The sequence below is a fragment of the Tuber melanosporum genome, assembly GCF_000151645.1.
Source record: "Tuber melanosporum whole genome shotgun sequence assembly, scaffold_66, strain Mel28".
Lineage (NCBI taxonomy): Eukaryota > Fungi > Ascomycota > Pezizomycetes > Pezizales > Tuberaceae > Tuber > Tuber melanosporum.
In genome coordinates this window covers 285,851-310,664 of record NW_003299113.1, presented here as the reverse complement: position 1 = coordinate 310,664, position 24,814 = coordinate 285,851, and the positions used below count along the sequence as shown (strand labels likewise).

General features: G+C 48.3%; 3 protein-coding genes; 1 reads left to right on the top strand and 2 right to left on the bottom strand.

Moving 5' to 3' along the window:
• Positions 1 to 12,348: 12,348 nt before the first annotated feature.
• GSTUM_00010080001 (uncharacterized protein) lies at positions 12,349 to 16,784 on the top strand (the record flags this gene model as incomplete). The annotated part of the gene is made up of 8 exons (XM_002841051.1): positions 12,349 to 13,767; positions 13,844 to 13,963; positions 14,197 to 14,903; positions 14,967 to 15,138; positions 15,217 to 15,531; positions 15,587 to 15,938; positions 16,015 to 16,301; positions 16,374 to 16,784. 8 exons carry the CDS (start codon positions 12,349 to 12,351, stop codon positions 16,782 to 16,784), a joined length of 3,783 nt encoding a protein of 1,260 aa, XP_002841097.1.
• Positions 16,785 to 19,870: 3,086 nt separating this feature from the next.
• On the bottom strand, positions 19,871 to 20,525 carry GSTUM_00010079001 (uncharacterized protein; the record flags this gene model as incomplete). XM_002841050.2 has 1 exon in its annotated part: positions 19,871 to 20,525. One exon carries the CDS (start codon positions 20,523 to 20,525, stop codon positions 20,223 to 20,225), a length of 303 nt encoding a protein of 100 aa, XP_002841096.1. The 3' UTR covers positions 19,871 to 20,222.
• A 1,105-nt stretch (positions 20,526 to 21,630) lies between these two features.
• Positions 21,631 to 23,640, bottom strand: GSTUM_00010078001 (uncharacterized protein; the record flags this gene model as incomplete). XM_002841049.2 has 3 exons in its annotated part: positions 23,527 to 23,640; positions 23,047 to 23,464; positions 21,631 to 22,913 (listed from the first exon to the last, which is right to left on the bottom strand). Exons 1-3 carry the CDS (start codon positions 23,605 to 23,607, stop codon positions 21,631 to 21,633), a joined length of 1,782 nt encoding a protein of 593 aa, XP_002841095.1. The 5' UTR covers positions 23,608 to 23,640.
• Positions 23,641 to 24,814: the final 1,174 nt, after the last annotated feature.

The following is a 24,814-nucleotide window of genomic DNA, read 5'->3' as shown; positions in this document are numbered from 1 at the left end:
GGACCCAAAACTTAACACCCCCGCCGCTCCTCGATAGCCTCTACCGTACGAGGTATCATACTCGTATTGGGTGAATAGGGGCAGGAACACTTGAGGGTGCAATACCCGATCATATCTCGTTATCCCCCGTGATACCCCATACCCCACATAATCACACGGCTCTTGGAGGGGAGTGGGGAAGTGGAAAATCCCGCTCTAACATGCGGGAGCTTTCCTGGTGTTCACTCCATTGCCCCTGGTACTTCAAGCACGAGTAGGGACAACCCGAAACATTGAGCACTTCAAAAGACATCTGGGTGAAAAAAGACTCAAACATGCATCTTGTTCGACACCCAAATTATCCCAACGCACTAGTACTAGTACAGTAGCACCGTTATCATAACAACCCGGTTGGCACCTTGGCTACAGCCACGATGTTCCACTCGCACTCTAGCAACTGGGGCAATATGCTCTGGCACACTACTGTACGAGTACAGTAGAGGATATTCGTGAAACCATAGCCAACCACTACTCGCGCGGCCGAGTTGAAGTTGGATACCTAAGTTGATAATTCCCATAAAAAGTGTCCAACTTCAACTGCGTCGTGCTAGAATCACACACCCATTCTCTAGTACGATACCAAATTTTCGCATGGTAGTCCAAGCGTCGATCAGTTTTTTGCGATACTGTAGACCGATCACCCCCCCCCCCCAACACACACTAACAAACAAGATCCCGCCGAGCACCTTGATATTCGACGGGATGCAGCGTTAGTACCGTAGCCAAAAAGTGTGTCAGTGAGCATCATGGTGGCTTGAGGAAAGAACTCAGCCAAAGTTAGTTGAAAAGGCACGGGGCCCGCACTCTTCTTCTTGTGGATCTTGGTTCAAGTCCTCGGGAGCAGAAGGGAAGGGGGAATGAATTGAAGGGGCCTCCTCTATCGACCAACTAAACCAACCAACCAAAACGAGTGCGTCGCCAACCCATCCCGATTACACTACCGAAGACCGTTTATTCATCTTTCATGCTATAACACGACCCCAACTACGGACCCAATGTCTTCGAACCCGCAGAGGACGGGACCAAATTTTGTCGTTCCGAATAAGGGCCCCTGGGGGACTACTACTGCAATTATTCTATTGTCGGTAACTGGCGTGGTGGTCATCGCGAGGATGTACAGTAGGGGAATTATCATGAGGTTTGTGGGTAGGGATGATTATTGTATTTTGTGTGCAATGGTGAATTTTTAACCATGAAGTAATTTTATTTTGGGAATTTCAAAGGGGGCGCCTACTGATAATTAGTGTGTATGTCGCAGGCTACAGCCATTGCTTTGACTGCGTTACTGTGCAAGAGTATATTCACCGCAGTTACCAAGATGGTTGGAAACAGTCGGTCTGACTTTTGCGTGAAAACCAGGTGCCGAATACGGAGCTGGGAAGCATGTATCGGAAATTCCAAGAGATGACCTGCTTCAAATTATTAAGGTCTTCCACACTTCTGCACACCTTGAAGGGAGAAAAAAAGAGAGAACCAAAAGCTAAGCATTTTGACTCCTTTAGATAGGATACAGCATGCAAATCCTGTACGTGGTCGTAATGGCCTTCACAAAAGCCTCCATTCTCCTCCTCCTCATACGACTGGTCCGGAACCGCCGAATGTCAATAGCAGTATGGACAATTTTTGGATTCATGGGCGGATTTGCTATGGCAAGTTTCTGGGCCTCGGTATTTCACTGCACGCCACAATCGTATGCCTGGGATAGGATGGACCGAACCGATGGCAAGGGTAGCTGTGGAAATTTCAAGGCTCTACAGTATTGGGTGCCCGCTGGAAGTATAGTGATAGACTTCGTTCTATGGCTGCTACCGCTGAAGTTGATTTATCCATTGAAGCTACCAAGGGCGCAGAAGATCGGCTTGTATATGGTGTTTATACTGGGCGCAATGTAGGGGTTTGAAGTGTTCCTTTTTTATATACAGAGCGGAGTGGTTGCTCATGCATGTGCGATGCGCAGGGTTTTCATTTCAGCTTCTGTAAGGATATCACTGATCCTCGCGCTGGGTACGTTTGGACCTGACACCGGTGATCCTATGTGGATGACTTATCAGATCAATCTTTGGTCAATGTGTGTATTTTGTTTCCCCTTCTATTCCTCATGCTCAGGGAGGTCTCGGCTGATGTAGAGTGAAACAAAAATAGCGTTGAAGCAACCGTCGGAATAATATGTAGCTCCTTACCAACCCTTCGACCCCTCTTCACCAAACGCTTTCCCTTCATCTCTGAGCTACTGTCTAAGATTTTCGACAGGCCAGACACAGCCTGGAATCAAAACTCATTTCATATACCTACCCCCATAATGGAAACCGCCCCTCAATCACCTTTCAGGCGGGCCTTCTCGTTCCGTTCCACCCCGGATCCGGGGTTCATTTCTACAGATCCATTCCCTGTCGCAAACCTAAGCTCCCAAGATCTTAATATCGATCTCGAAGCCGGCGTAGAACACGATGACGGAAAGGGATCTCGAAGTATCATCATGCTCGAAATGGACATAGCAGACGTATCCCTTGATCAGGGGTCAGAAATATTAGGGCCTATCGATATATCAAGGCCTGATTCCGGTGCAAACTCAAGTCCCCATTAGGAAACATGTTTGATTTTTCGGTTCATCGCACACGGCGTTTTGTCTACTGTATAATCTTCACCACACCCTAGACGGCTTTATTTGCCTAGCATTGTTTTCACATTGGTTATTGGTTATTCATGTATTTCTCATTCTTCTATTTGTTATCTACTTCCCCTCATCTATGTATATCTACTTCCCCTCATCTATGTATATACCACAGTCCGGCGCATAGGAGTATTTTTAGTACACTTGACTAGGTTTCTATGATAAGAGTTTGTTTTCTCGGAAGTCTTTAACAACCCGCAAAAAAAAGAAACCCATAGCCTATGTAATGCCTGTATTTGTATAGGGTAAAGGGTTTTGACTATGGTTGATGGATATTGGAGCTCCAAGCTTCAAGGTCCAACTCCAATTTACATCTAGTATGCTGTAATTATTTTTGTCATAATCTGGATAGATTTCTAAAATAGATGGTGATTAGCAATAATGAAAAATGTAAAAAAAACGCAAGCCTACTTTAGACTTCAGTTGAACCTTAGAACTCCAAAATCCATCAACCATAGCGAAAGCCCTTTGCTCTATACAAATACAAGCGTTACATGGGTGCACCCGCCGTGGTCCACGCGTTGAACGCTTTACACCATGTTGTAATATTGGAAAATATGGAGGACTGAAGTATACCAGAAACAAATCTTAGTTGTGACCCTCTCTCCAAGTGGGATAAACGGGCCCCTTAAATACATAAAAAAAACTCCCTCAGAGATGTCATACTACGACATAGAGACATCGCTGTGACACAACCAGTGGTAGGCTGGATGACAATATCCAACACACCATACTTTGAAATACCCGAGTGACACAATATGATCTCTCAATATAATGCATCCACCGGGACCGAAACGACGTGAATTGTGCCACCAACACTACACGAGATGCGATAAATGAGCTCCTAATGCAGTATTGTACTCACTATCCTCACCACAATGTGTGGGCCAGAATCCAGCAATCACCAGCCCGATATCCACGGTAGGATGCACATCTCTCGAGAGACGTACTTAGCCTCGGCATGCTACTGGACCCAATCCGGATGCCTTCCAAGATTGGAGATAGCGGCAAGATTCCTATTGCAGTCCTCAAGCCTCAACTTCCCGGGTACTCGTACTCGAGTACAGAGTTGGGAATGCTCCAACACCCCTTACATGCGACAGCATCCCCCTCCACTCCAAAAACCATCAGTCCTTCGGTTCAGTCCATAACCGAGAAATAGAGTAGAGCACTCCGGGTGGGGAAAAAAAGCATTTGGCAAGTGGTTGGGGCAAGAGACACGCACTCTGCTGTGCTGGCTATGCTGGGTGGGATGGTATACAATCACACCTCCCTATCTTGTACTATCGTGCGATAGCCTGTGGTGGCGGTGAAGGGAAAAAAAAGGTAATATCATACCGGCTGGTGGACAATAGCGCTTGTGACTACAATATAGTTTATTATCCTAATGATTATTGATCTAATCCAACTCTACTCCAGTACAAGTGATAGCTAATTTAAGGCTAGTCTTTCCGCAAGCCTGGAAGATGAAATCGCAGACTTCGTTCTCCCCACCGTTATTACTACCGTTCTTGCAAGTCTTCACGGGGGAGGAGGATCTGGGCTTTCACCAGCTCCAGGCATGCTTCTTCGGGCGAAGGTGCGTTCACTGGTGATCTTGGTTGGTGGAGGTGATCGACGGACTTTGATATTATTTTTCTAAGTTTGTTTAAGTGCCGATGGTGCTCGTGTGGCTTGGGTAGAATACTATACCATACAGTACTCGTACAGGTATGATGGTGGTGTATTACCGCAAAACAGCGGATCTCGGTCGGCGGAGAGTGAGGTCTAACTAGACGCTAGCAACTAATTGCTGTGCAGAATTCTCCACATGGAAATATCTCTAATGGCCCCTATCCTTAACCGAAGGTAGAGAGCGCTGGCACTGTACAGTGGGCTAACTCGCCAAAGCCTGTATCACTCTGCTCTGGGGAAATTTCAAGATATTGATGAGACCAAAGGGTGGATGTTACTGGTCTTATTTCTCGTGTAAAGCTTCAGGGAGAGCGCAATATTAACCATCTTTTAGCTACTCTATTATGGATGGATTAACGGATGGGGATGTAAAGACGCTGCTGGAACCGATTCATGGTCGAACCGTCCTCTATCTGAAATAGTCTCTCTTTCCACTAACCAGCAATGGATAGCAGAATGATATAGTAGCTGATATTTTCGGTATCAGTTTACGTGGTGTGTTCAGAAACTGGGTGCCTTGGGAAGAACTTGCTGAGCCTAAATAGTGGAATGTTAGCCACGCCATTAGCTGTTTCTCAATTCATGGTCACTAGGTGGTTACAAAGAGACACCAAAACAATAGATATCTCGATCCTGTATGAACAAGAGGACCGTAATATATTCCCACCGTGTTCCCTTATTTGCCGCAAACAATTTATCCAACCAAATATCAATCGACATTCCTACTACTATTGCAAGCAAATATTACCAGTATCCTAGCATAGTATATCAAAGTTTACGATTTCATCCACCCTGGGAATGCCAGCCACCACTACGACGCGCGCTCCCCTCCCAGTATCGCGAAAAACTCATCCGAAGCAGGACTTCAAGATATCAACGCCCACCAAAACCCCCCAAAGAACTTTTGACCGAAAGCTGTCTCGATAGAAGTCGTCCCCAATGCACCCAAGGGATCGATAGAAATGTCTATACAACCCTCCCCCCGGACTAAACCAATTCCTCTCCGTCGTCACATCCCCGCAATCTCCTTCACGACCCACACACTCCCGCACCCACAGACAAACTATTTCTTTCTTTCTTCAGATCACGAAACATGAATCTCCTCCTCATCTTCTTCGACGCTACGGCGCTCGGTGCCCCGCTCCTATCGTCCCGTCAGGAGCCACCACCCAGTTGTCCCGATCGCCTAAACTACCGCGTGTGCGTCGAGACCTGTTTGATGCCACGCACGATCGAGTGTCCGGATCGCTGCTGTGAGCTTTATCTTAAGCCCGTTTTAAGTTTAGGTTTCGGGAGGCTCATATTTAGCGCTCATTGCCTGCTCGGGGCTACTTGGGCCGCTCGAGGCTGGCGGGGAGGAAGGAAAGGCAGGGTAAATCCGATCTTGGAGTTGGAGGATCGGATAGTTGCGGGGCTCTGGGGACTCAAAGTACTGGTTCCAGATTTGAAGTTGGTCTGCTGGCTTGTTTACTATAGAAAGGTCATCGCGGTGGGAATAATTTGGAAAGTTGGAAGGCAAGAGTAAAGGTTCGATTCGGCGTTTCACAGTGTCAATGTGCGAGCGATGTCCCAGGATCCAAATACATAAGGGATGGATGCATCGCTAAACTACCCGTATCTCCACATCTCCGCGGTAATGATCGTTGTTGGGATCGTTCCCAGGTTCTATCCCGGCCACACCCGTGCCATATCACAGGCTCAACCACAGGTACGGTACTAGAACCTTGACGCACGGTCCCTTCAAAGTCTTCATGAAGGCAAGCTGGAGGGGGGAAAACCCCCTCTCTGGGCATCTGAAACATGACCAAAGGAAAAAAGAGCCCCCCATTAGGTAATTTCTAGAGCCCAAGACTATTCTACCGTACTCCACTCAAGTGCAGCAGACCTGGTTTTTTCTGAGAAAACAAGTGTCCTGGTGTTATGGGATTGTTTTGAGAGCTTTCAAGTGATGTGACCGTTTTTCTCGGACTCGTTATATACTGTAATATTTAGTGAATATTTTGGCAAGTTGCAACAATTATTTTTCGGTGCAATGCCAGGTACTTGAGCAGGCATGCGCCAGCTCAGTCAAGCGCGGGCTATTGTGGGTTCTAGTTAGGAGAGCTCCAGAGTCAAAAAATAATAATTATGGACTAGGTTTATGTTCTATCCCACCAGCAAAGAGTTTTACTTGGCCAAGGGGATATCACTTTGCCAGTAGGATATAAGATCAACTATTCCAGTCCTTACTGTGGCACATTACTGTACGGTGCTGTAGCAAGAGCTGGCGCCGCCCCCTATCACCCCCTATCAGAAGCGAATGCTGCGAGGGGTAGAGAGATAGATTATCGATATAGCCCTCTGAAAAACTGCTTGTTTGAAAGGTGTCAGAAAAAGCAAGGAAGTCTCACAGACTGGTAGAGTTACAGTTGTTCAAAGTGAGAATCTGTTGATTGTGTCTGTCACCCTCTATTGATCTCAGCGTTTTAAAGGAATAATCATGCCGGCACAATTTCTCTCACTCGTGCAACCAAACTTGAGGAACAGGGGATTTTTTAGCCCTCACCCTAGGAGCCGCAATATTGGAATTGACCCACCTGTTCGCTCATCCTGCCCTATTTTTTTCTCCACCCCACTCGGGTCTTTTGGGTAAGAAAGGCTTGGAATTACTTGGTCTTCTAAATCCGAGCGAGATATAAGTTTGTGCTCAGAGGGTCAAATAAACTAAAACAGGTTCCAAATGCGCAATAGGGAATAGAAACGTGTTTTGATGACCGGTATTGCTTAAATCTAAAAAGTAGTGGGTAGGAGTTAATGGAGAAGTTTGGGTTTATGCAAGACAACACAAGAAGTTTAGATACTGCCTGCCTATTGTAGAGGCGTCGCAACAAGCCTACCTACAATGGTTTTACCTTCTCTCTACTCAATTTGGCTCATGACGAGATATCCTCTTCCGTTATTGTATAACGTTTTATGGGAATAGGCGTTTTCCGATAGGTGCATCAAACGAAACCTCAGTGTATGGCACTGTACTGTACTTGTACACTTTATCAGTTTGCGGCTCCTTGCCCGTCACTACCTGATATTATACTTACGAAACTTCCTAATAGTTCCTATGGAGGCAAGCCCCTTTATCATAACAGGAACCATATTAAGTGCAGTAGCTTGTATATTGTCGTGTTCGCAAATATATCTCTTTTACCAATACAAGAATCTAGTCACCAGATCCCCGGAACAGAATACGAGTGAGTTTCAATAATGGAAAAATGAAGGGGGAGGAATATCGTTACCCGAGTTGCTCGCAGAATCGGAACCTACTACAGGGCGGTAGCAAGCATCATAGTCGTAAGATTAGTCAGGGGAGCGGGAGGGGGAAGCAGATTGTACCGGTAATCTTAGATGAGAGATGTGTGTCGCTACCATAGCTTGGTTGTTGGTGCGGATAAAGTCCTTAAATAGGTTGGATACGAATGGTTACTGAGCAATAACTGGTGGCAGTAAACAAGAGAATTCGGCTTCTCGTGTGCAGTACGTACTGTACTAGTACTCGTACAGTTCAACCTCCGAGCCTTGGCTAATACCTTCAGCGTTCCCCCGCTCCGTTTCTCCTCTCAGGTTTCAGCGGTCGGTGGTGTGCTCTGGCTCGTGTGGATTATCCGCGATGGATCTTCGGGGGAAATACCGGCCTTCTCTCTCGTTTTTTTCCCTCGATTTCTTTCTTGTGCAAGATACGATTGGTATTGGTATCGGTGGGGATCTCCGTTGGTGGGGACCCGATTACCACGCCCCCTGAGCCGCCTACGTCAGTGGGGAAATTATGGAGCTCTTTTCACGGTATTCGGGCAACCTTACTCATCGTGGTTAGATTGCCATCGTGCACCACGGCAAGAGATGTGCCTGATGGAGAATAGGCCATACCATACTCGAGCATTAACTTAAAAGCCTCACGCAATTGGGGCAGGGCAGAGAGGGTCGAGTGGTGGCTTCCCGCAGCCTTCATAATAGTCTAGTCTACCGGTATTTACCCGGGCATCATACCTGAATGTTAAAAGCCCAGTCCTGTTCTGGTGTCTTTTGGAGGCACACTTCGAGGTATCGCCCCCCCGGGCCTGATGGGTGACACGATATGAAAGGGTAAAAGATAGGAAGTGGCTACCACAGATCCACTGGGTGCTGCTTCCCCGGGCAGTGATTCTTTAATAAATAGGGGGTGCTCATCTCCGAGACGTCAGACAAAAAATAGGGCTGTTTCTCGGTGAATCTCGTTTTGGTCATGCCAAAGCAGATCTTAGGCCACACTCTGCGTATGACGGCGATGGGGGTGGTGGTGAGGATTCACTTCCAGAGGGGCGAGGATTACTGTAAGTTGGGCCCACCGGTAGCTTGATGACAAGTATTCGCCCCTGCTGGGGAATGCCCGGTGGTTGCAACCCCGTCTCATACCAAACTCTAGTTGGACTACCGGTATGATGGTCTAGTAACTGGCGAAAGGGGTCCTTTCCGGTCGGCGTCGCTCAGTTTTCTTTTTTTTTTGCGCCGACTGAGTGCCTTGGTGACATCGTAAACGCCTATCGATTTCCCCTACATGTATTCCTTCATGTTCCCCCCGGCAAAGCAGAATTTCCGGACCATTTATCAGGAATGGTTGAAACGAATGCTGGAAGGAGCAATCTCCGATCAGAATCCTCAATGTTCGCTGGTCAACGATTGGAACTATAGACTAACACCTAGTCAGGCTGCTTATCAATACCTAGCGGCGTGATAGTTGAACAAGTCTTTGACCCTTTCGCAGCCGATGAACCCCGAGTCCGGAATTCAGAATTCGCTTTCATTTCTCAGCGGGCTCGATTATCGGAGCCAAGCTCACAACGAGTAGTGGCGTGTTCCTCCTTGCCCGGAGGGAGCCGGGCACTTCGAGCAAAGCGGGGACAAAAAAACAAAAAACGCAGCAACACGTCTCTCATTTGGCAGTGCGATTAGGGGTGTCTGAACTGCATGGTAAGTGCAGCATGAGTTTCCTGGGCTGGTGGATTAAATACAATTTGAAGCGTCTGGTTGGAAATACGGGAAAAAAAATCCTACTCGAGCACAGTCCAAGTATGATGCAATACTGCAGAATGCTGATTCGTTTATTTTACCGTAGGATGGGACTGATTGGCGCTGCTTGTGTCGCACCGGCATTAGATCACATTAACTCAATTAGCGGACCACCGATAACATAAGGTGGTTATCGCAGTTACCATACTCAAGTACTTGCGCTGTCCAAAGGCTCCGAGTTCCTCGACATCTCCGAGATGACTCAAGGCTTGCCAGGGTCGAGATAATATTGGAGAAACCATGGAGCGTATACATCATTGACGAACAACGAGTTAGGTATTGAAACACCTGATCATTGCATTCAATGGACCATTGCTTGTGTGGGAAAGAGGTCCTACGTTACAGTATGTGCGAGAATTATACAATGCCTCTTGGGTCATACTTGGGGGCAAGGGTTCCTCCAAAATGTGTTGGGTGTTTTTCCCCAAAACCCTCTCCCATTTCGGGCGTTCTGTGGCCTTACTGTGCTGGGTGTTTGTAGGCACTAATAAGTCACCCCGCACGGAGGGGAAGTGAAGATTCAATGTGGGCGGACTCTGGTGGGGTGGATGGATAGAGCTTAATATGCTCGTTGGTATTGTGCCAATAGTAGCGCCTTGAGTTATTTAAGTATCATAATTATGGATACTTTTATCGCAGGGAATTCACTACCCGTAAATACTATTTTATGGCCCATTTCGGTTGTTGGATTACCTATGGGGCATGCGTTCATGGGCAATTGTTTTCGCATCCTATGCCAGTAGGCGTCGGGTAGCGGTGTTCGGAATGACGGTGGATCATTCCTCTAATTCCCCGGAGTTTCTGCGGAGCTCTTATCATTGTCGGAATCCTTCCTTACATTTTGCTCATTCGCTATGGTCTGCGTGGTTTTGTTTTGTTTCAGGGGATGTTAGTGTATTGGAGATACAAATATTATATATCCCCTACTCTACTGTTAGCTACTCGTAGTATCTTTATCGATCGTCTGGTTCATCGTTTTCTCACTTCTAGCTGCTGTGCTTGGCTAAGGTGATCCCAACCCGCAGCGCTTCCCCTACCAACCCTTCCTCCCGGTAGCTACTCGAGAACTGTACTGTGCTCGAGTACAGGCTTATGTTGTTCATATATAAATACCATACTCGCACTTGTATCATACAGGTTGCCCTATGCGATGGAGGCTTGAGGTATGGAGGGGAAGAGGGGATTTTAGAATTGCCATCCTAGCTAGCGCCAATACGCCAAGACTCCAATTCCTCTTGGGAGCGACCCTCCACAATGCCGGTACAGCACTCGAGTACTCAAGTACGAGTACTGTGGACTATCATATGGGGCTCTTTCTCGGAGTAGAGTTGATGTCGAGACTGGAGGAGGGATTGTGCTATCTAATACTATAGTACCGGTGCTCTATCGACTAAACAAGGAAGGGCAAAATTTGTATTAAGCGGGGTTAAAGAAACCGCTTGGATTGGGGGTATTTGGAGTACCGGTGGAATGTTTACCTTTGTCCAACGGAACCCCCAAGGTGAGGAAGGGAAGAGGACAAGCAACTCCCAGTGGCCTGCGAGCAAAGCATCACGGGTTTCCTTACAGAAGGTGTGGGGGGGAGGGCGCAGACTGCTTGTCTCTTATGGCCAACCGTTCAGCCATCAGCTGGCGCGCTTGCAGCCAATTCATCATAGCCCCTTATCAGGGGGTATTACTCCAGTATACAGTGCCGTGACACTTAGCCTATCTCCTTGACTTCTGCTATTTTTTGGGCGCTTTTGTCACCGCTGCAGCAACAATCGTTAACCCCTCTCCTACCCCCCTATCCAACTCCCTTCACTCCCTCGAGTCGCTCCATCACTAACCCCCCACTCACGCCCCTTATTCTCACTCACTCTTTCGCCTCTTGATCGCTCAAACTTCTCAGAAACGGCCTCCTTTTTGCGCTTTCCATTGACCTGTTCGACCAATTGTCCTACTTGCGGACTAGAGTACAGTCTCGCGTGTCCACCTCACATGACTACGGTCTCTAGTCCGCTTTAATTGAGCCTGCGCACCTTTTTTTCTGGTCGCCCAGCCATATCTAACATTCTGCAGCTAGCCCGCTTTTAAACTCGCTAGACGGACAAGACAGAAAGGGAGAGGAGGGGGAGGACCAAGCAAAGGAAGATAGGTGTGTGCCTGTGTGAACTTTCATCATATCATAGCATTCAGAGGGAAAACAAAGGGCTGCATGTTTGAACGCCTGTGTGAGTGAGTCCGAGTGTGTGGGTCAGAGAGGGGCAAGAAGCTTAGTCTCGAGGTGTGTTGGGTAAGATATCAGAAGAGGAGCGGTGGTGGCAAGGGCTTTCTTTTCTCGTTGTACTTGTATCATACCATTTTCTGAACCATTCGGGAAGGGGTCGACATTCGAACTTGTAGACTATCCTAGCTCCTGGTTACTTATGTAACCTTTGGTTTTTAGGGACACCGGTACATACACCGCTCACTCTTGGAAAAAAAAAAACCCCCCCCGGGGATTTCCTAGCATCATACAGAAAAACAGTTTCCTCAAAAGCTACTCTCCTCTCGCTACCTACCCCATTCAGCAAAACCTTTCGAAAGAGAGCGCTTGTCAGAGAAGGGAAGTAGGAGAGAGGGAGGGAGAGATAATTTATTCCGAGGCACAACAAAGTACGGAACTGGTATCGGTTTTCAACATTGCGATTACTTCAACCACGGAATTTCCGACTTTGCCATTATAACTGATCATCCCCCTTATACACTTAGGAGTTACCGGTATTGTTCATCCGGGCGGAGGCGAAAATACGACACCGAGCGGAGGGAGTTAGGATCGAAAACATTATCGGGGGGAGAGAGGTGAAGGCGGAGGCGCCAACTCGGTCAAAATCATCTAACTTTCTTCAACCCCACTACGCGACTTTATGGCTCCTCCTCCTTTGCAAGATGGGATGTCGGTGCCAAATAATAATAGTGACACTCGGGCTTCGATAACAAACAGTAAAATCCCCGGAGGAAATGGTGGGGAGAAACCGGAGAAGCTGCTCATCGATCCGGAACATGAATCTTCCTCCCTTCCTCCCCCCGCGCTCCCGTATCGCTCGTCGGATAGAGATAATCCAACTGCCCAAAAATATGCGGCGCATCCTCCCCTTTCAAATCCACCACCGCCGTCAAGTGCGTCTTTAGCATTCACAGCGCTGAAATTCCTCCCTACCCCGCTACTCGTCCTATCACAGGATAAAACGGTGGTTTTGGCGAATGAGGCTATGGGGCGATTACTGGGGGTGGAACCAAATGGTCAGTCCACAAATAGGGTCGGTGGGACATTACCGGAGCTTTCGATAACCGAGTTACTCTACGGGAAGGGCTTAGGGGATCTCCATTTCGCTGTTCTTCAGCGGAAGTGGCCCTTGTGGGTGAGCTGGGAGCAATTCTTGGACGTTTTGGCGAGCGATATTGAGAGGGGTGAGGGATTCCAAAATGCGAATTCCCTTCTCAATATTTCTACAGAAACGCCCCCCTTGTCTGAAGATCCATCGGCTCCACAGACTCTGATACGAGATGCGGCTATAGACGTCCTGTTCTCAACGTTGGGTGATTTTTCGGAGGGCAAGCCGCGTCAGGTGGAGGCGAAGATGATAGTCTCTATATGGGCGCTGGGCGGGGAGAGATATTTCACACTTACGTTCAATTCCATGACCCCGTCTTCCAATACATTTAACGCGAGCAGTCCCGGTTCCGAAATCGCCTTCTTCACAACAAAGGGTACGACCGCGGACGGGTCATGCCAGGCCCCCCAATCCGGCGCATCGGTGCCGGATTTACTACTTTCTGGGGCCCCCGCATCATCTGACATTTCATCCGTGCCTTCTGTGCTGCAGAAGATCACGCGAATGAAAGATGCTGTGTTGGACGCGATGGAAATCCCTGTTTTTGCCATGTGGCATGATGGCTCGATCGGGATGGCGAACCGTGCGGCACGGGACTTGCAACCCACCGACAGGAGTTCAGAGAATGCCGAATTGGGAACTTTCGCGAGCCGGTACAACATCTGGACAGAGGACTTCTCGCGGCGGCTCACCGAGGATGAGGTTCCCATTGTTCGCCTCTTGAAGAGCAAGAAGGTCCTTGCCCCCCAAAGGGTTGGAACGTTCTCGGCCACCGGGGATAAAATCGTATTCGATACTTGCGGGGAGGGCATATATGATGATGAAACGGGAGAGTTTATTGCCGGTTTGGTCTGGCTTAGGGATATAACCGAGTACGAAGAAAAGCTGGTGACCCAGCAGGAAACGAATGAGCTACGGTTTATGACTATGTGCGACAGTATGCCACAGCTGGTATGTTTGTGAGAGATTCAAAAAATCGTAGTTCTTGTCGGCCGGGATTGGTTAACAAGAGGTTGCAAATTTGCAGATATGGACCACCCTGCCGGATGGATATCACGACTATTATTCAAAGCGGTGGTACGATTATACGGGACTCACTAAGGAAGAATCTTTGGGAATGGTAGACAAATCTATCGGTTGTCATCAAGTACGATCCTTTTCTTTTGAGTACTGACTCTGCGTTCCTTAAAACAGGGTTGGCTGCTACCATTTATTGCAGTAAACCCCTAGCTTTATTAGGCCCATATTGTGTTGCCGTTTTTTATTTATTTTTAATTTGCATTTGATGTTGTTGTTTGCTCATTACTAGCTACATTCTTTCGTTCTTATGGCCCTGCCCTCCTCCATAGCAGATTGATTGACTTCTTTGGTTGTTAATAGGAAGACATGGAACTTGTAAGCAAGGAATGGCAACACAGTTTAGCGACAGGACAGGACTATACCGTAGAATACCGGTGTCGACGTCGAGATGGTGTCTGGCGGTGGATGCTCGGCAGAGCACTACCACTACGTGATCCGAAGTCTAAACAAATCATCAAATGGTATGGCACCTGCACTGACATCCACGATCTTGTCGAAGCCCGCGAGACTGCCCGTCGCACTCGTGCTCAACTTCGCGAGGTTCTTCAGCACTCTCAAATAACGCTCTGGGCGATTGATCGGAGCAATCACATCACACTGTTAGAAGGTGGAGCGATATGGGAGGCGGCAAACGCCTCGAAAGCGGTTATAGGAAGTAACATTTACGACCTGTTCAAGGATTGTACAGAGTTTCTTTCCCCGATAGAGGATGTCCTTGAAGGGAGGGAGAGGGAATTGTTCTCCGAGGCCGCGTTACATGGCAGGTGGCTAAAGACGAAGTACGTCCCGATACTCGGGAAGAAAGGCATCGCCGGGCAATATGACGTGAGTTATATCGGTGGGATCATCGGTGTTAGTGTGGATGTCACGGAGATACATAACAAGAGCATGGAATTGGAGGCCCGCGAACGAGAGAATCAGGTGTTAGTTGCGAATGAGAGTGCCGCAAAGGAGGCGAGTAAGTTGAAGAGTGAATTTTTGGCATCCATGTCTCATGAGATCCGAACGTCTGCTTTCCCCTCCAAATTCCAATTTTGTTGGTTATATGGGCTGTACTAAACCCAACGTAGACCTATCACTGGAGTAGTAGGAATGGCAGAAATTCTACTGGATACCCCACTTGAAGAAGAGCAACGAGAATTCGCGGAAAATATCCAACGCTCTGCAAACGCTCTCTTAACTGTCATAAATGACATCCTTGATATTTCCAAGGTCGAATCGGGTCGTCTAGACATCGAGGAAGTCCAATTTAGTCTTCCGCTAGTTATCCAGGACGTCACAAAAATGCTTTCCCTGGATGCCGAGCGGAAGAGGCTGCAGTTCGATCACACCGTGGACTTTAGCGAATTTGGCGGGAACATGACGGTGATCGGGGATCCCGGTCGGGTGAGACAGATTTTAACCAATTTACTCACAAATAGTATCAAGTTCACTCACGAAGGATTCGTCAAGCTGGCTGTCGGCGTCGAGAAGGAAGACGAGGACGTAATTGTCGTCAAGTTCGTCGTCAAAGATTCTGGCATAGGCATCGACGAGGATGTTCAGCAGAAGTTATTCCAGCCCTTTACGCAGGCTGATTCGTCCACTGCAAGACGGTTTGGAGGTACCGGGCTAGGGCTGACTATTAGTAAAAATGTGTTTTCATTTGGTTCTAAAGCTCTCTGTTTTTTCAGGTCTAACACCTCTGTAGCTCGTCGACCTTATGGGCGGCTCTATTGGCCTTGCGTCCAGTCTTGGTGCTGGAACAACAGCCCACTTTATCATACCATTTCACAGACCCCAGTATCAAAATGGTTTGGTGTATCCGCCTGATGTCAGCACGTTGCCAGATAGGCTGCAGTCAGACTTATCTGTGTCTTGCCAATCTTCAGATTACGGCGTCTCGACTCCCCCCGAAAGTCCTATCGATCCAGCAATCAAGCAGAGGGCAAGATCCTCCAGCAATTCGCAGAAATTGCTGAAAAGGCTTACTCCACCGCTGGGACCGTCCCCTGAGAGTGCGGAAGAGAGGAAGAGAACCCATGTGCTGGTTGTTGAAGATAGTACGCATCTCCCCTCCTCACTCAGCCAGTACAGCTTTGTCTTAGAGTAGGGACTGACTGTAGTGCTTCCAAAAAGACGACATAAACCAACAAATTGCCATCCGCTTAATCAAAAAACTAAACTTCTCCGTCTCGGCGGTCTCAAACGGCCTAGAAGCCCTCGAGTTCCTCAAAGAAGCCGCACCAAACGGCGACATCACCACCTCCCTCTCCTCCACAACCTCCACCCCCCTATGCCCCAGACGCCCCGACATAATTCTAATGGACGTCCAAATGCCAGAACTCGACGGCTACAGCGCCACCAGAATCATCCGCTCGGGGAAACTCTACTCATATCCCTGCGCCCCGAACCGCCACGCAAACGTGGACAAGGACATCCTGCAACTCTCTCAGACCCTACAGAGCCCGGGCTCCCCTGTCGCGACATGGCTCCAGGACGTGCCGATCGTGGCGATGACTGCGTCTGCTATTCGCGGGGATCGGGAGAAGTGCCAGGAAGCGGGTATGGACGATTACCTTGCAAAACCGGTCCGCAGCGCGACATTGGAGAAGATGCTGTTGAAGTGGTGCCAGGCCAAGAGGAAACCTGCCTCTCCCCCACCTCAGATTGCGCTATCGCCACCAGCAATACGACCGGAAGGCTCTGTCCCAGTTGGTGTGACGGAAAAAGGCATTGTCGAATACCCCGAAATCAAAGATATTGGCACTGTAGAGCGCTCGTCGCAGGCCACGCCCCGTGCAAGCACCACCCCGGATCCTTTCGATAAAGTATATGCGAATGCCAGCTGTAGTAACGGTGGGGGTGGCGGAAAGTATGTTCCAGGTGTTGGGCAACGGAAGTCTTGACAACGAATGGCCTGGTTGTTATGCTGGGCTTTTGTTGTTAGTTTTGGTCTAATTTTGCATGGCATTTTTGCATATTGCGAGCCATTTTGGGCATTTCTGGCGGGCTAATTAATGCTCTTGGTTGTTTTTTTTTCTTTTGAAATTGGGGTGAAAGTTGTATATTAGGCGTCCCGCGATACATGTGGTATATGGTACGATATGATATGATATGGTATGCTTGACTGATTGAGTCGCCGATTGGTAAGTTTGGTGTTAGTTGGAAGTGGGTACAGATCTATATCATTTTTTTCCCCTCCATTTTCATTTTTTGGTCGTCTTCGCATTTTATCCACCTCAGCTATTGATATGTTTCTTCTCTCTTTCATCCCTCTGGATTGCTGTCTGCCTTTTGTAGGTATGTATCATATTGCGAAAAATGGCCGAGGTTTAGAGCTTTTTCATCATGGGTTTGGTGGTGCGGCATGGTACATCACTCGTGATATAAGTTGAGTTGAGGAAATAGTGACTTATATTACGATACCCTCCTCAGCCTTTGAAATCCACACACAAGTTTGTGGGTGCCGTGTTTGGATAATCTCCAAGTCAGTGATGCATGAGGGCCACACTCCCTTCCCTGTGATTTCACTTCGCCTCCATGTCAACTTGACAGATTCGTACCACCTCCTTCAACTTCTGCCTCAAAACGATACCGGCCTTTGAGGGAGGGTCATATGTAGACCGCGCTAGAGATGGGGTAGCGGTAAATACTGCTAGGGGATGTTTCTTGTTTTGTAAAGTCCTCTCGCGGGTTCACTGGCAGATGTGTGCTTGTATGATAGTACAAGTATTATAAGCAAGGAACTATTCTCCTTTACATCAACCTGACCCCATGTCAATCCCTGTACGACAGCTGGCGTTAGCGCTTGCTGTCAGGGGAGCTTTAGCCTATACTTCTCTATCCTTACCACCCGAGTAAGAGACGTAGAACGAACACATGTCTTCTGGAAGGGCTACCAACTCAGAGTGCAGTACGGTGCTTTGAGTACGAGTATGGATATTCCAATTGGGTTATATACTGTGGTGGTCGGTCTAACATTGGGGGTATTTCCCAATAGTTAGCCCTGGCTGGATGGCTGGATGGCTAGATGCTAGCTGACAAATCAAGTCATGTCTATCATATCATGGAGTGGGGGGAGGAGAGGGATGGTAGAAATCTATCTCTGAGAGGACAAAATAAGGCCTGTTTTTCTTTCCCGATATCTATTAACCCCCCCCCTTTTTTTTTTCACTATTGAAGGTATTATATAATTTCTACTTGCGCCCCTTTCCCCCTCATACACCCCTTTATTAGGTTGTTTATGTGTCGGGGTGGTATGGGTAAAATTTGTTGAAGACCTACTATCACATTGGGAAGGAGAGAGCGGAGAAGTTTATAAAAAGTTAAAGGATGTGGTAGACGAATAACAGGATCTAGAGCCAAAAAAATAAAGACTATTTTAATGTTATGAAAGAAAATTCTACTCAAAACTCGAATTCTCAGAGGACCGCACAGGTACTGCGTGTGTATATGAATAGGGTGTGAATTCCCATGGATCTCCCTCGGGCCGACAACGGCCGAGGACACCTCCCAAGGTCAAGATCCGATAAAGACAATTTAAGTTGGGAAGTGGATGGAAAACCGTGATGTCCACGGGGGTATCCTATCGTACACCCCCCCCGGGAATCTGGCGGAAGGGAGGGGACCCCTAGTGATAAGCATACCCGGGGCTGTCCCAGAAGGTATGAGTAGTAATGCCCGAGAGCGGTAGGAAAGCTAATGCTTTTTCGGGTTTAATCCACCCCCGAGGACTTGGGATGTCTGGTCTCGTGGTAACTCTACTGCTCTTGTATGCTCGTTTACAGCAGCATACAACCGGGGGGCTTGGTGGTGATTTGAACCTGGCATTTAAGGGACTGACGTCTCCACTCCCTCCCCCCCCCTCTCCACAGCCATCCCCGCGTGCCCGCATTGAAGAGCCCTGTGAGTGGGTGTTAGGCGCAGTCCCGTTGGTTCGACATCGCCTCTATCAGAGCAGGCGCAGCGTTGTCTGTCTCGGAGAAAAATACACAGTGCTGTCTGTTGAACAGTGAAAAGTCTCTAATATCACGGAACTTGTATGATACGGATCTAATTTGTGCTCTGTATTCTTTTTTTTGGGGGGGGGCTGATACGTGGTTATTACACAGGACAAGAAGCTCCAGAGCAAGCCACTCCCGGACAATCCGAGAGCCCCACTTCCGGGTGGACCCTCCTTTGACATGCTGGGAGAAAGGAATGTCAGGCAGGTTTTCGCTAATGCACAGAGAGCCTGGAAAATGGGATCTGAATGGGTGCGAAGAGAGGGATTCTGGGAGGGTGAAGCTGAGTATGGTAGGCCGCTACGTTTGCTGTTCCCTAGGTTAACACTAATTTCAGTTTGAGCGTAAATTGGTCAACATGGGCTCCAACCCAGGAACTGATGCGGTAAAGACTAGTAAAATTTCAGCTAGTCAATGATCTTTTAATCAGAGCCCAAAATTCTTTTTGCTCCTAGACCTTACGAAAAAAAAAAACAAGCACACAAAAGGGTGGACCCAGGGATGCTGTATCGTACGCACTCTTGACATACTCCCAATGGTGGAAAAAGTACTGCTATGGCTTATGCTCATGGTGCCTGTTGCTGTCCCATCTATTCATATCGCCGCCTGCTAAGCACCATTGTTGGACCTAGCGTATTAATTCCTGGCTGCTTAACATCTTCACAGATAAGTACTCGTCTTCTGGAGCGTTGAGTTTACATTACACTACGTGACAAGCCGCCAACTAGGCCGATCATGGCTATTGGGGGTTATAATATTATAGAAAAATAAGGGTAACACAATTTTGGGGGGGTAAGGGAGAACACGGAAGAGGAGTTCAGGAGAGGGATTGGAGTTAAAACCATTTTACTCAAGAATTACACAGAAAGCTCGGCTTCAAGCATTGGCAAAATGGATAAGTAAGCTACCCCCCCCCCCCGAGTATTAGATTTCTCATCAGTGATGTCGTTTACCGGCCTTGTACCTTAGCTGTGAAATACCGCAAGGGATTTGTTATCTATGACAAGGAAACATGGTGTATTATTTGAGGACTTTTCGGACAAACTGTTTATCCCGTACTTGTATTCCACCCAAAGACTCTCGGGGTGGGATTAAGTCTGTAGTGAGCCGGAGCCAAGCAGCAACCACATTTTTCCGAAGGAAATAGTTGGATGGCGACTTGAGTACAGGTATTTTCCCCAGAACTATTATTCACAAGCTCGACCGGTGCCCTTACAGACTCAATATCATCCCGAGTTCCTTTCTAAGTATGATATCAACCTTTTTTTTTTATTGCCGTGCAAAATGATAACCCTACTTCCATGTGATGCCAATATATCATACCGCTCCAATAAACCCAACTCAACCTATCTCCACAACCTTACTCTCCTGCAAAACTACAACATTAGTCAACACTACATCGTCCTCACCGGGCATGCTCATGGGCGCCGAAATCCCAACCAGCAATTCTGCAACCCTTCCACAAAACGCGCAAACAATCCCCTCACGGGTCGTCATCTTTCCCCGAACACACTCCGCGCAGAAGGCATGGTTACACTTGCGCAATCTAACAACCGGCAACCCATTCCACCTATTAGAAAAAGCGAAGCCAGGGAAGGGAGGAGGGGGGGAGGGAAACAAACATGCAATCAACCAATCGTCCATTACATCTCAAGCACACTGTGGGCCGCCTAGGATCTACCTTTACATCCGCTAAAACACCCACTTCCTGATCAATTGTGCCCAAGCTCTTTATCCCCCCGTTCCCATCTCCACTAAAGCCATAAACACCCGCCCCTTCCTCCTCATATATACGATAAAATGGCAGCCCAGCCTTGGCGTAGGACTCGGTGGTGATTGGTGTCTCGGGGGTTAGCATCCCAGTGCAGGTTTCGAATGCTACAGAGTTAAGTATTTGAATGTTTAGCACGCGTGCGTTTTTTGTATTGTATGAGTTTTTTGGAAGTGGATCTGGGTGTATTTTTTGGGAAATGCGGCCGCCGGCGGCCAGGCCCATGTCCCAACGGGGCTCTTCCTGTTGTTGCTGCTGGGGTGGTGGCAATGATGGGGGTGCACAGCTCTGCGAGTATGATGGGGAGAGGCTGGAGTGGGCTGTCGGTGGTGCAGATGCATAGTTGGACGCAAGGTTCTGGCCCTCCATCCGGTTCTGGGGTGAAGCTGCGCACGGGTATGCTGGAGACGATTCCTGTGTGGGTAGGTAGGTAGATTGTGTGGGTTGGTAGGTATATTCAGTAGTTTGTGCGGGCGCACTGCAACTTTGGTATTGCTGTTTGGGGGGGGAGCTGTAAGCGGCTCCCGGACGGCTAGCTGAGGGCTGGGGACATGTTTGCGGCATAGGTGCATAGTTGGGCGCTAGGTTCTGGCCACCCATCTGGTTCTGGGGTGGAGTTGAGTATGGGTATGGTGATGGTGAAGGTTGTTGTGTAGGTTGGTAGGGGTAATGGGCGGTCTGTGCAGGCGGACCGGAACTTGGGGGTTGCTGTGGGGGGGGTGGGTAGTAAGCAATTCCCGAATAACCAGCCGGGGGGCGGGGACTGTATGCTTGCGGGGGATGCTGAACTGGCGGCTGCGTTTGCAGTATTGGCTGTGACACCGGTAGATATGGGCTGTGGGGGTAACCTCCGGGGTTGGGTATCCTGCAGTATCCGCTGCTACTGTCCTTGGCTGGAGTATACATCTCTGAAATTTGAGGCTGCACGTATGATAAGCAGAAGTACTTCACCTTTGCACCGCTTCGTATCCCGTGCTCCTAGATCGTCAGTCTCTCGTCCATGTCTACTCCATTGCATTGTACTTTATAATCCGCGTTGGTATACCAATGCTTCTTTGAGCTCGCCTTCTCGATAGCTTGTATCAGCTGCGGTGTAGTCGCAAAAGGGGAACATTCCACAACGAAAATAACCTGCGGTGGGTACTCCAGCGATCCGTCTTGCTCCACGAAAATCGAAAACACGTTCAATGCCGTCACGAATAGCGGTTTCTGAAGATTGTGCTCTTGAGGACTCAAATCGAGCAGATCTCGGAGCACCGCCGGCCGCACGAACGGGCTGTCAAAGCTACTACCCATACTCGAATCACCCCAGGCCATGTCGACGGGAAGGTCATAGTATATCTCTTGTGAGTTGAAGTCTCGGGAAATATCCCCGTGCCGGTAATCCTTGATGAAGATTCTCATACCCACTGTGCACGCCATCATTTTCGGCGTACTATAGTTGCTCCAGCTCGAGGGCGGTGAGCCGTACCCGTAACTGGTGCCCCTGCCCAAGTAGTTGTATTTGCATTGTGCAGACACTTCAAACTTGTTGTTGTACACTGGCGATATCTCCATTTGTATTCCTCCGATGTCTTCTTTTCCAGTCACCTGCTGCTCGACGGAGTATCCACTGCCCAAAGGCATAGCTACAAACTGCTTTACAACCCCAGGACCAGTAGCTATCCCGTCGAGCCATGGCTGTGGTGGGACAACGATGTAGTCCTGCTTTTTCTTTGCGGAGCTATTCCAGGTCTCACCGGAAATGGCATTCACCCCCCCGAAAAACACCTTTATAGCATACTGAGGACTCAACCCTCCAGGATCCCCTTTCCCAGGGTAATTAAAGTCAATCCACATGGCCTCCCGCTGAAAGAGTGGCATGCAAACACCTCCCTTTGCGGCCATATTCCCGGGCATACGCTTAGCAAAGTCATTCACATTGAACAGCGGGAACTTCGCGATCTTAGGAGGTAGATCGTAGGTCTTCCTGGTTTCGGGGATCCGCAGGGAGCGTTGAAAGCTAATTTTCAGTTTTCCGCCATCGACAGAGAGCTCATCACCGGCGGTTTTGATAACTTCTATTGGGTCGGACTTAGCGATGCTCGCGTTGAAGAAGGCGATGAATGATTCGTGTTCGTTTATGCAGTAGCCGTGAGCGAAGGAGTAATTAGATGGGCCTGAAGTAACTCTTATAGTGTATGCGTTCGATCTGTTGATCCATGGGGCTATAGCTAACTCCCTAGCGGTGTGTGGGGAAAAGCCGAGGATTTTTTTGAAGCCTGGGTGACCTCTTATATTAGCTCAAGACCCACTAAAAAGCAGTCGGTGGAGAACCTTGGTCTTGTAGAGTTTGGATAATGGTGGTTAGTGGGGTATCCGGCGGTAAGGAGATATCTGTACTCCTTATTTTACCGCTTTCCTGGAATCCTTCAAAGACAATGGTGCAATTTTGAGGTGCTTTATGGGATAGCCCATGAGGGGGAGCAGGGTCCGGGAGCACCTTCGGGGAGATCAGTGGTTCTGGAGCGGGCATTTGCCCCCGCGCATCAATCAACGATAACTTGCTCAACCTCTCCAAGTTTTTCTGGTGTTCATTACTCGACATCGCCTCCGGCTGAAATGTCGAGAGCCAACTGCCGAATCCTTCGTGAGTAGTAACATTCTGCGTTGAGGACCCACCGCTTCCATGCGGCCAAGATTTGGCTTCATCCTCTTGAATAGCTTTTGCGAAACCACGGTTGGGATCTACAAAGTTCAGGGAATTCTCAACCGCTGTATTCCCGGATAATGCTGATCCAGTCCTATTCTGTTTTTCCGGCGATATTTGTACCTTCCCAGAAACTTTCAGTCAATCTACCATCCTCTTCCAGGGAAAATTAGGTAGCGAAATACCTCTGTTCCATCCAATTCCGCCTTCTGCCAAGTATTGCTTCGTGGCTTCGAGCGTTTATCTAGCTTGAAAAGTTTCCTCATGGTTGAATTCCATGCCAAGGTGAGAGAAGGATGCGCAACGAAGGTCAAAATTTCGGCCCTGGGGTCAGGGCACCTTTGAACTTATTACTGCACCAATTGCTGTGAGGCTGAAGCTTAGTGCAGTAGTGAAGAATTGCTATTGGGCTTCCGGCATGTTCCGTCTGCCATTGTCTGGACATGGCTTGCACCTGTGTGACGGGGCGTTGACGCCGTGCCACCTCGCGCTGCACGATACGAGCACAAGCACAGATCCTCAAGCACCGGTATCTCGAGTATCAGTATTGGACAGGCATGGTAGGGGACACTAAAAGAGTCCACCCCTGGCGTGTTCTTGTCACTATCAAAATGTCCCTCAGTTACCAATCCCAAACAGGAAAGTAACTATTCCGTACTTGTACTCGAGTACCGGTACTCGTATATTATGGAATAGTTACTCGTACAGGGAGTTCCTTTACTACTCTCGTACTAGCGCAATTTCGATCCAGCCTTAAAAAATTTGTATGTGTTCAAAATTGACCAGTTCAAGTGTTGGTAGAAACTGACTTGAAATCGTTGGTAGGCTGAAGTAAATATTATGGCAGGTATTTTTACCATGCGATATCTCAGCAAACCTTGTGCCCTCCTCCCTCATGCCTACTGCTCTTCAATGCGTAGACTTGGGCCATTCATTCTTTCCTTCCGAGGACCAAACTCTTTTTCAGTACAGATCTTTATTGATTTTGAGGCTTTTCCACGGGTGTAGCTGATGTTCTTGCTACGCGATCAGTTGAATTGAACAATGATGGCTAAGAATTATATACCCGACGCCGATACGACAAGAGCACGAATAATAGCGCTGAGAAAGAGCTGGATTGATGAAAGCAGGGACCAACTCAACCCCAACCACAGAAACACTAGATAAATCAGGTTGTTAGCGGGTCCCTGCCCTTGGAAACGGTTTGCTAACCCTCTCTCACTCTTTATTCAGCAAAAATAAATTGTGTTAAAATTCCGCAGTACCCCTAGAGGCACATCTAACAACAGCCAGTTAAAAGGTTTTGCTTGTCCCCTTCTTGTTGGTTGGCACAGTTCCCAAGATACAAGGGAGGGCATGAGAGCTTCACGGATGCGGCGGCAGGAGAGAGCTGCCCCGCATCACGTTTAATGTTGGTTGGCAGTATGATATGATATGGCAATAATTTTAGAGCTGAAACCAGGACGTAAAACA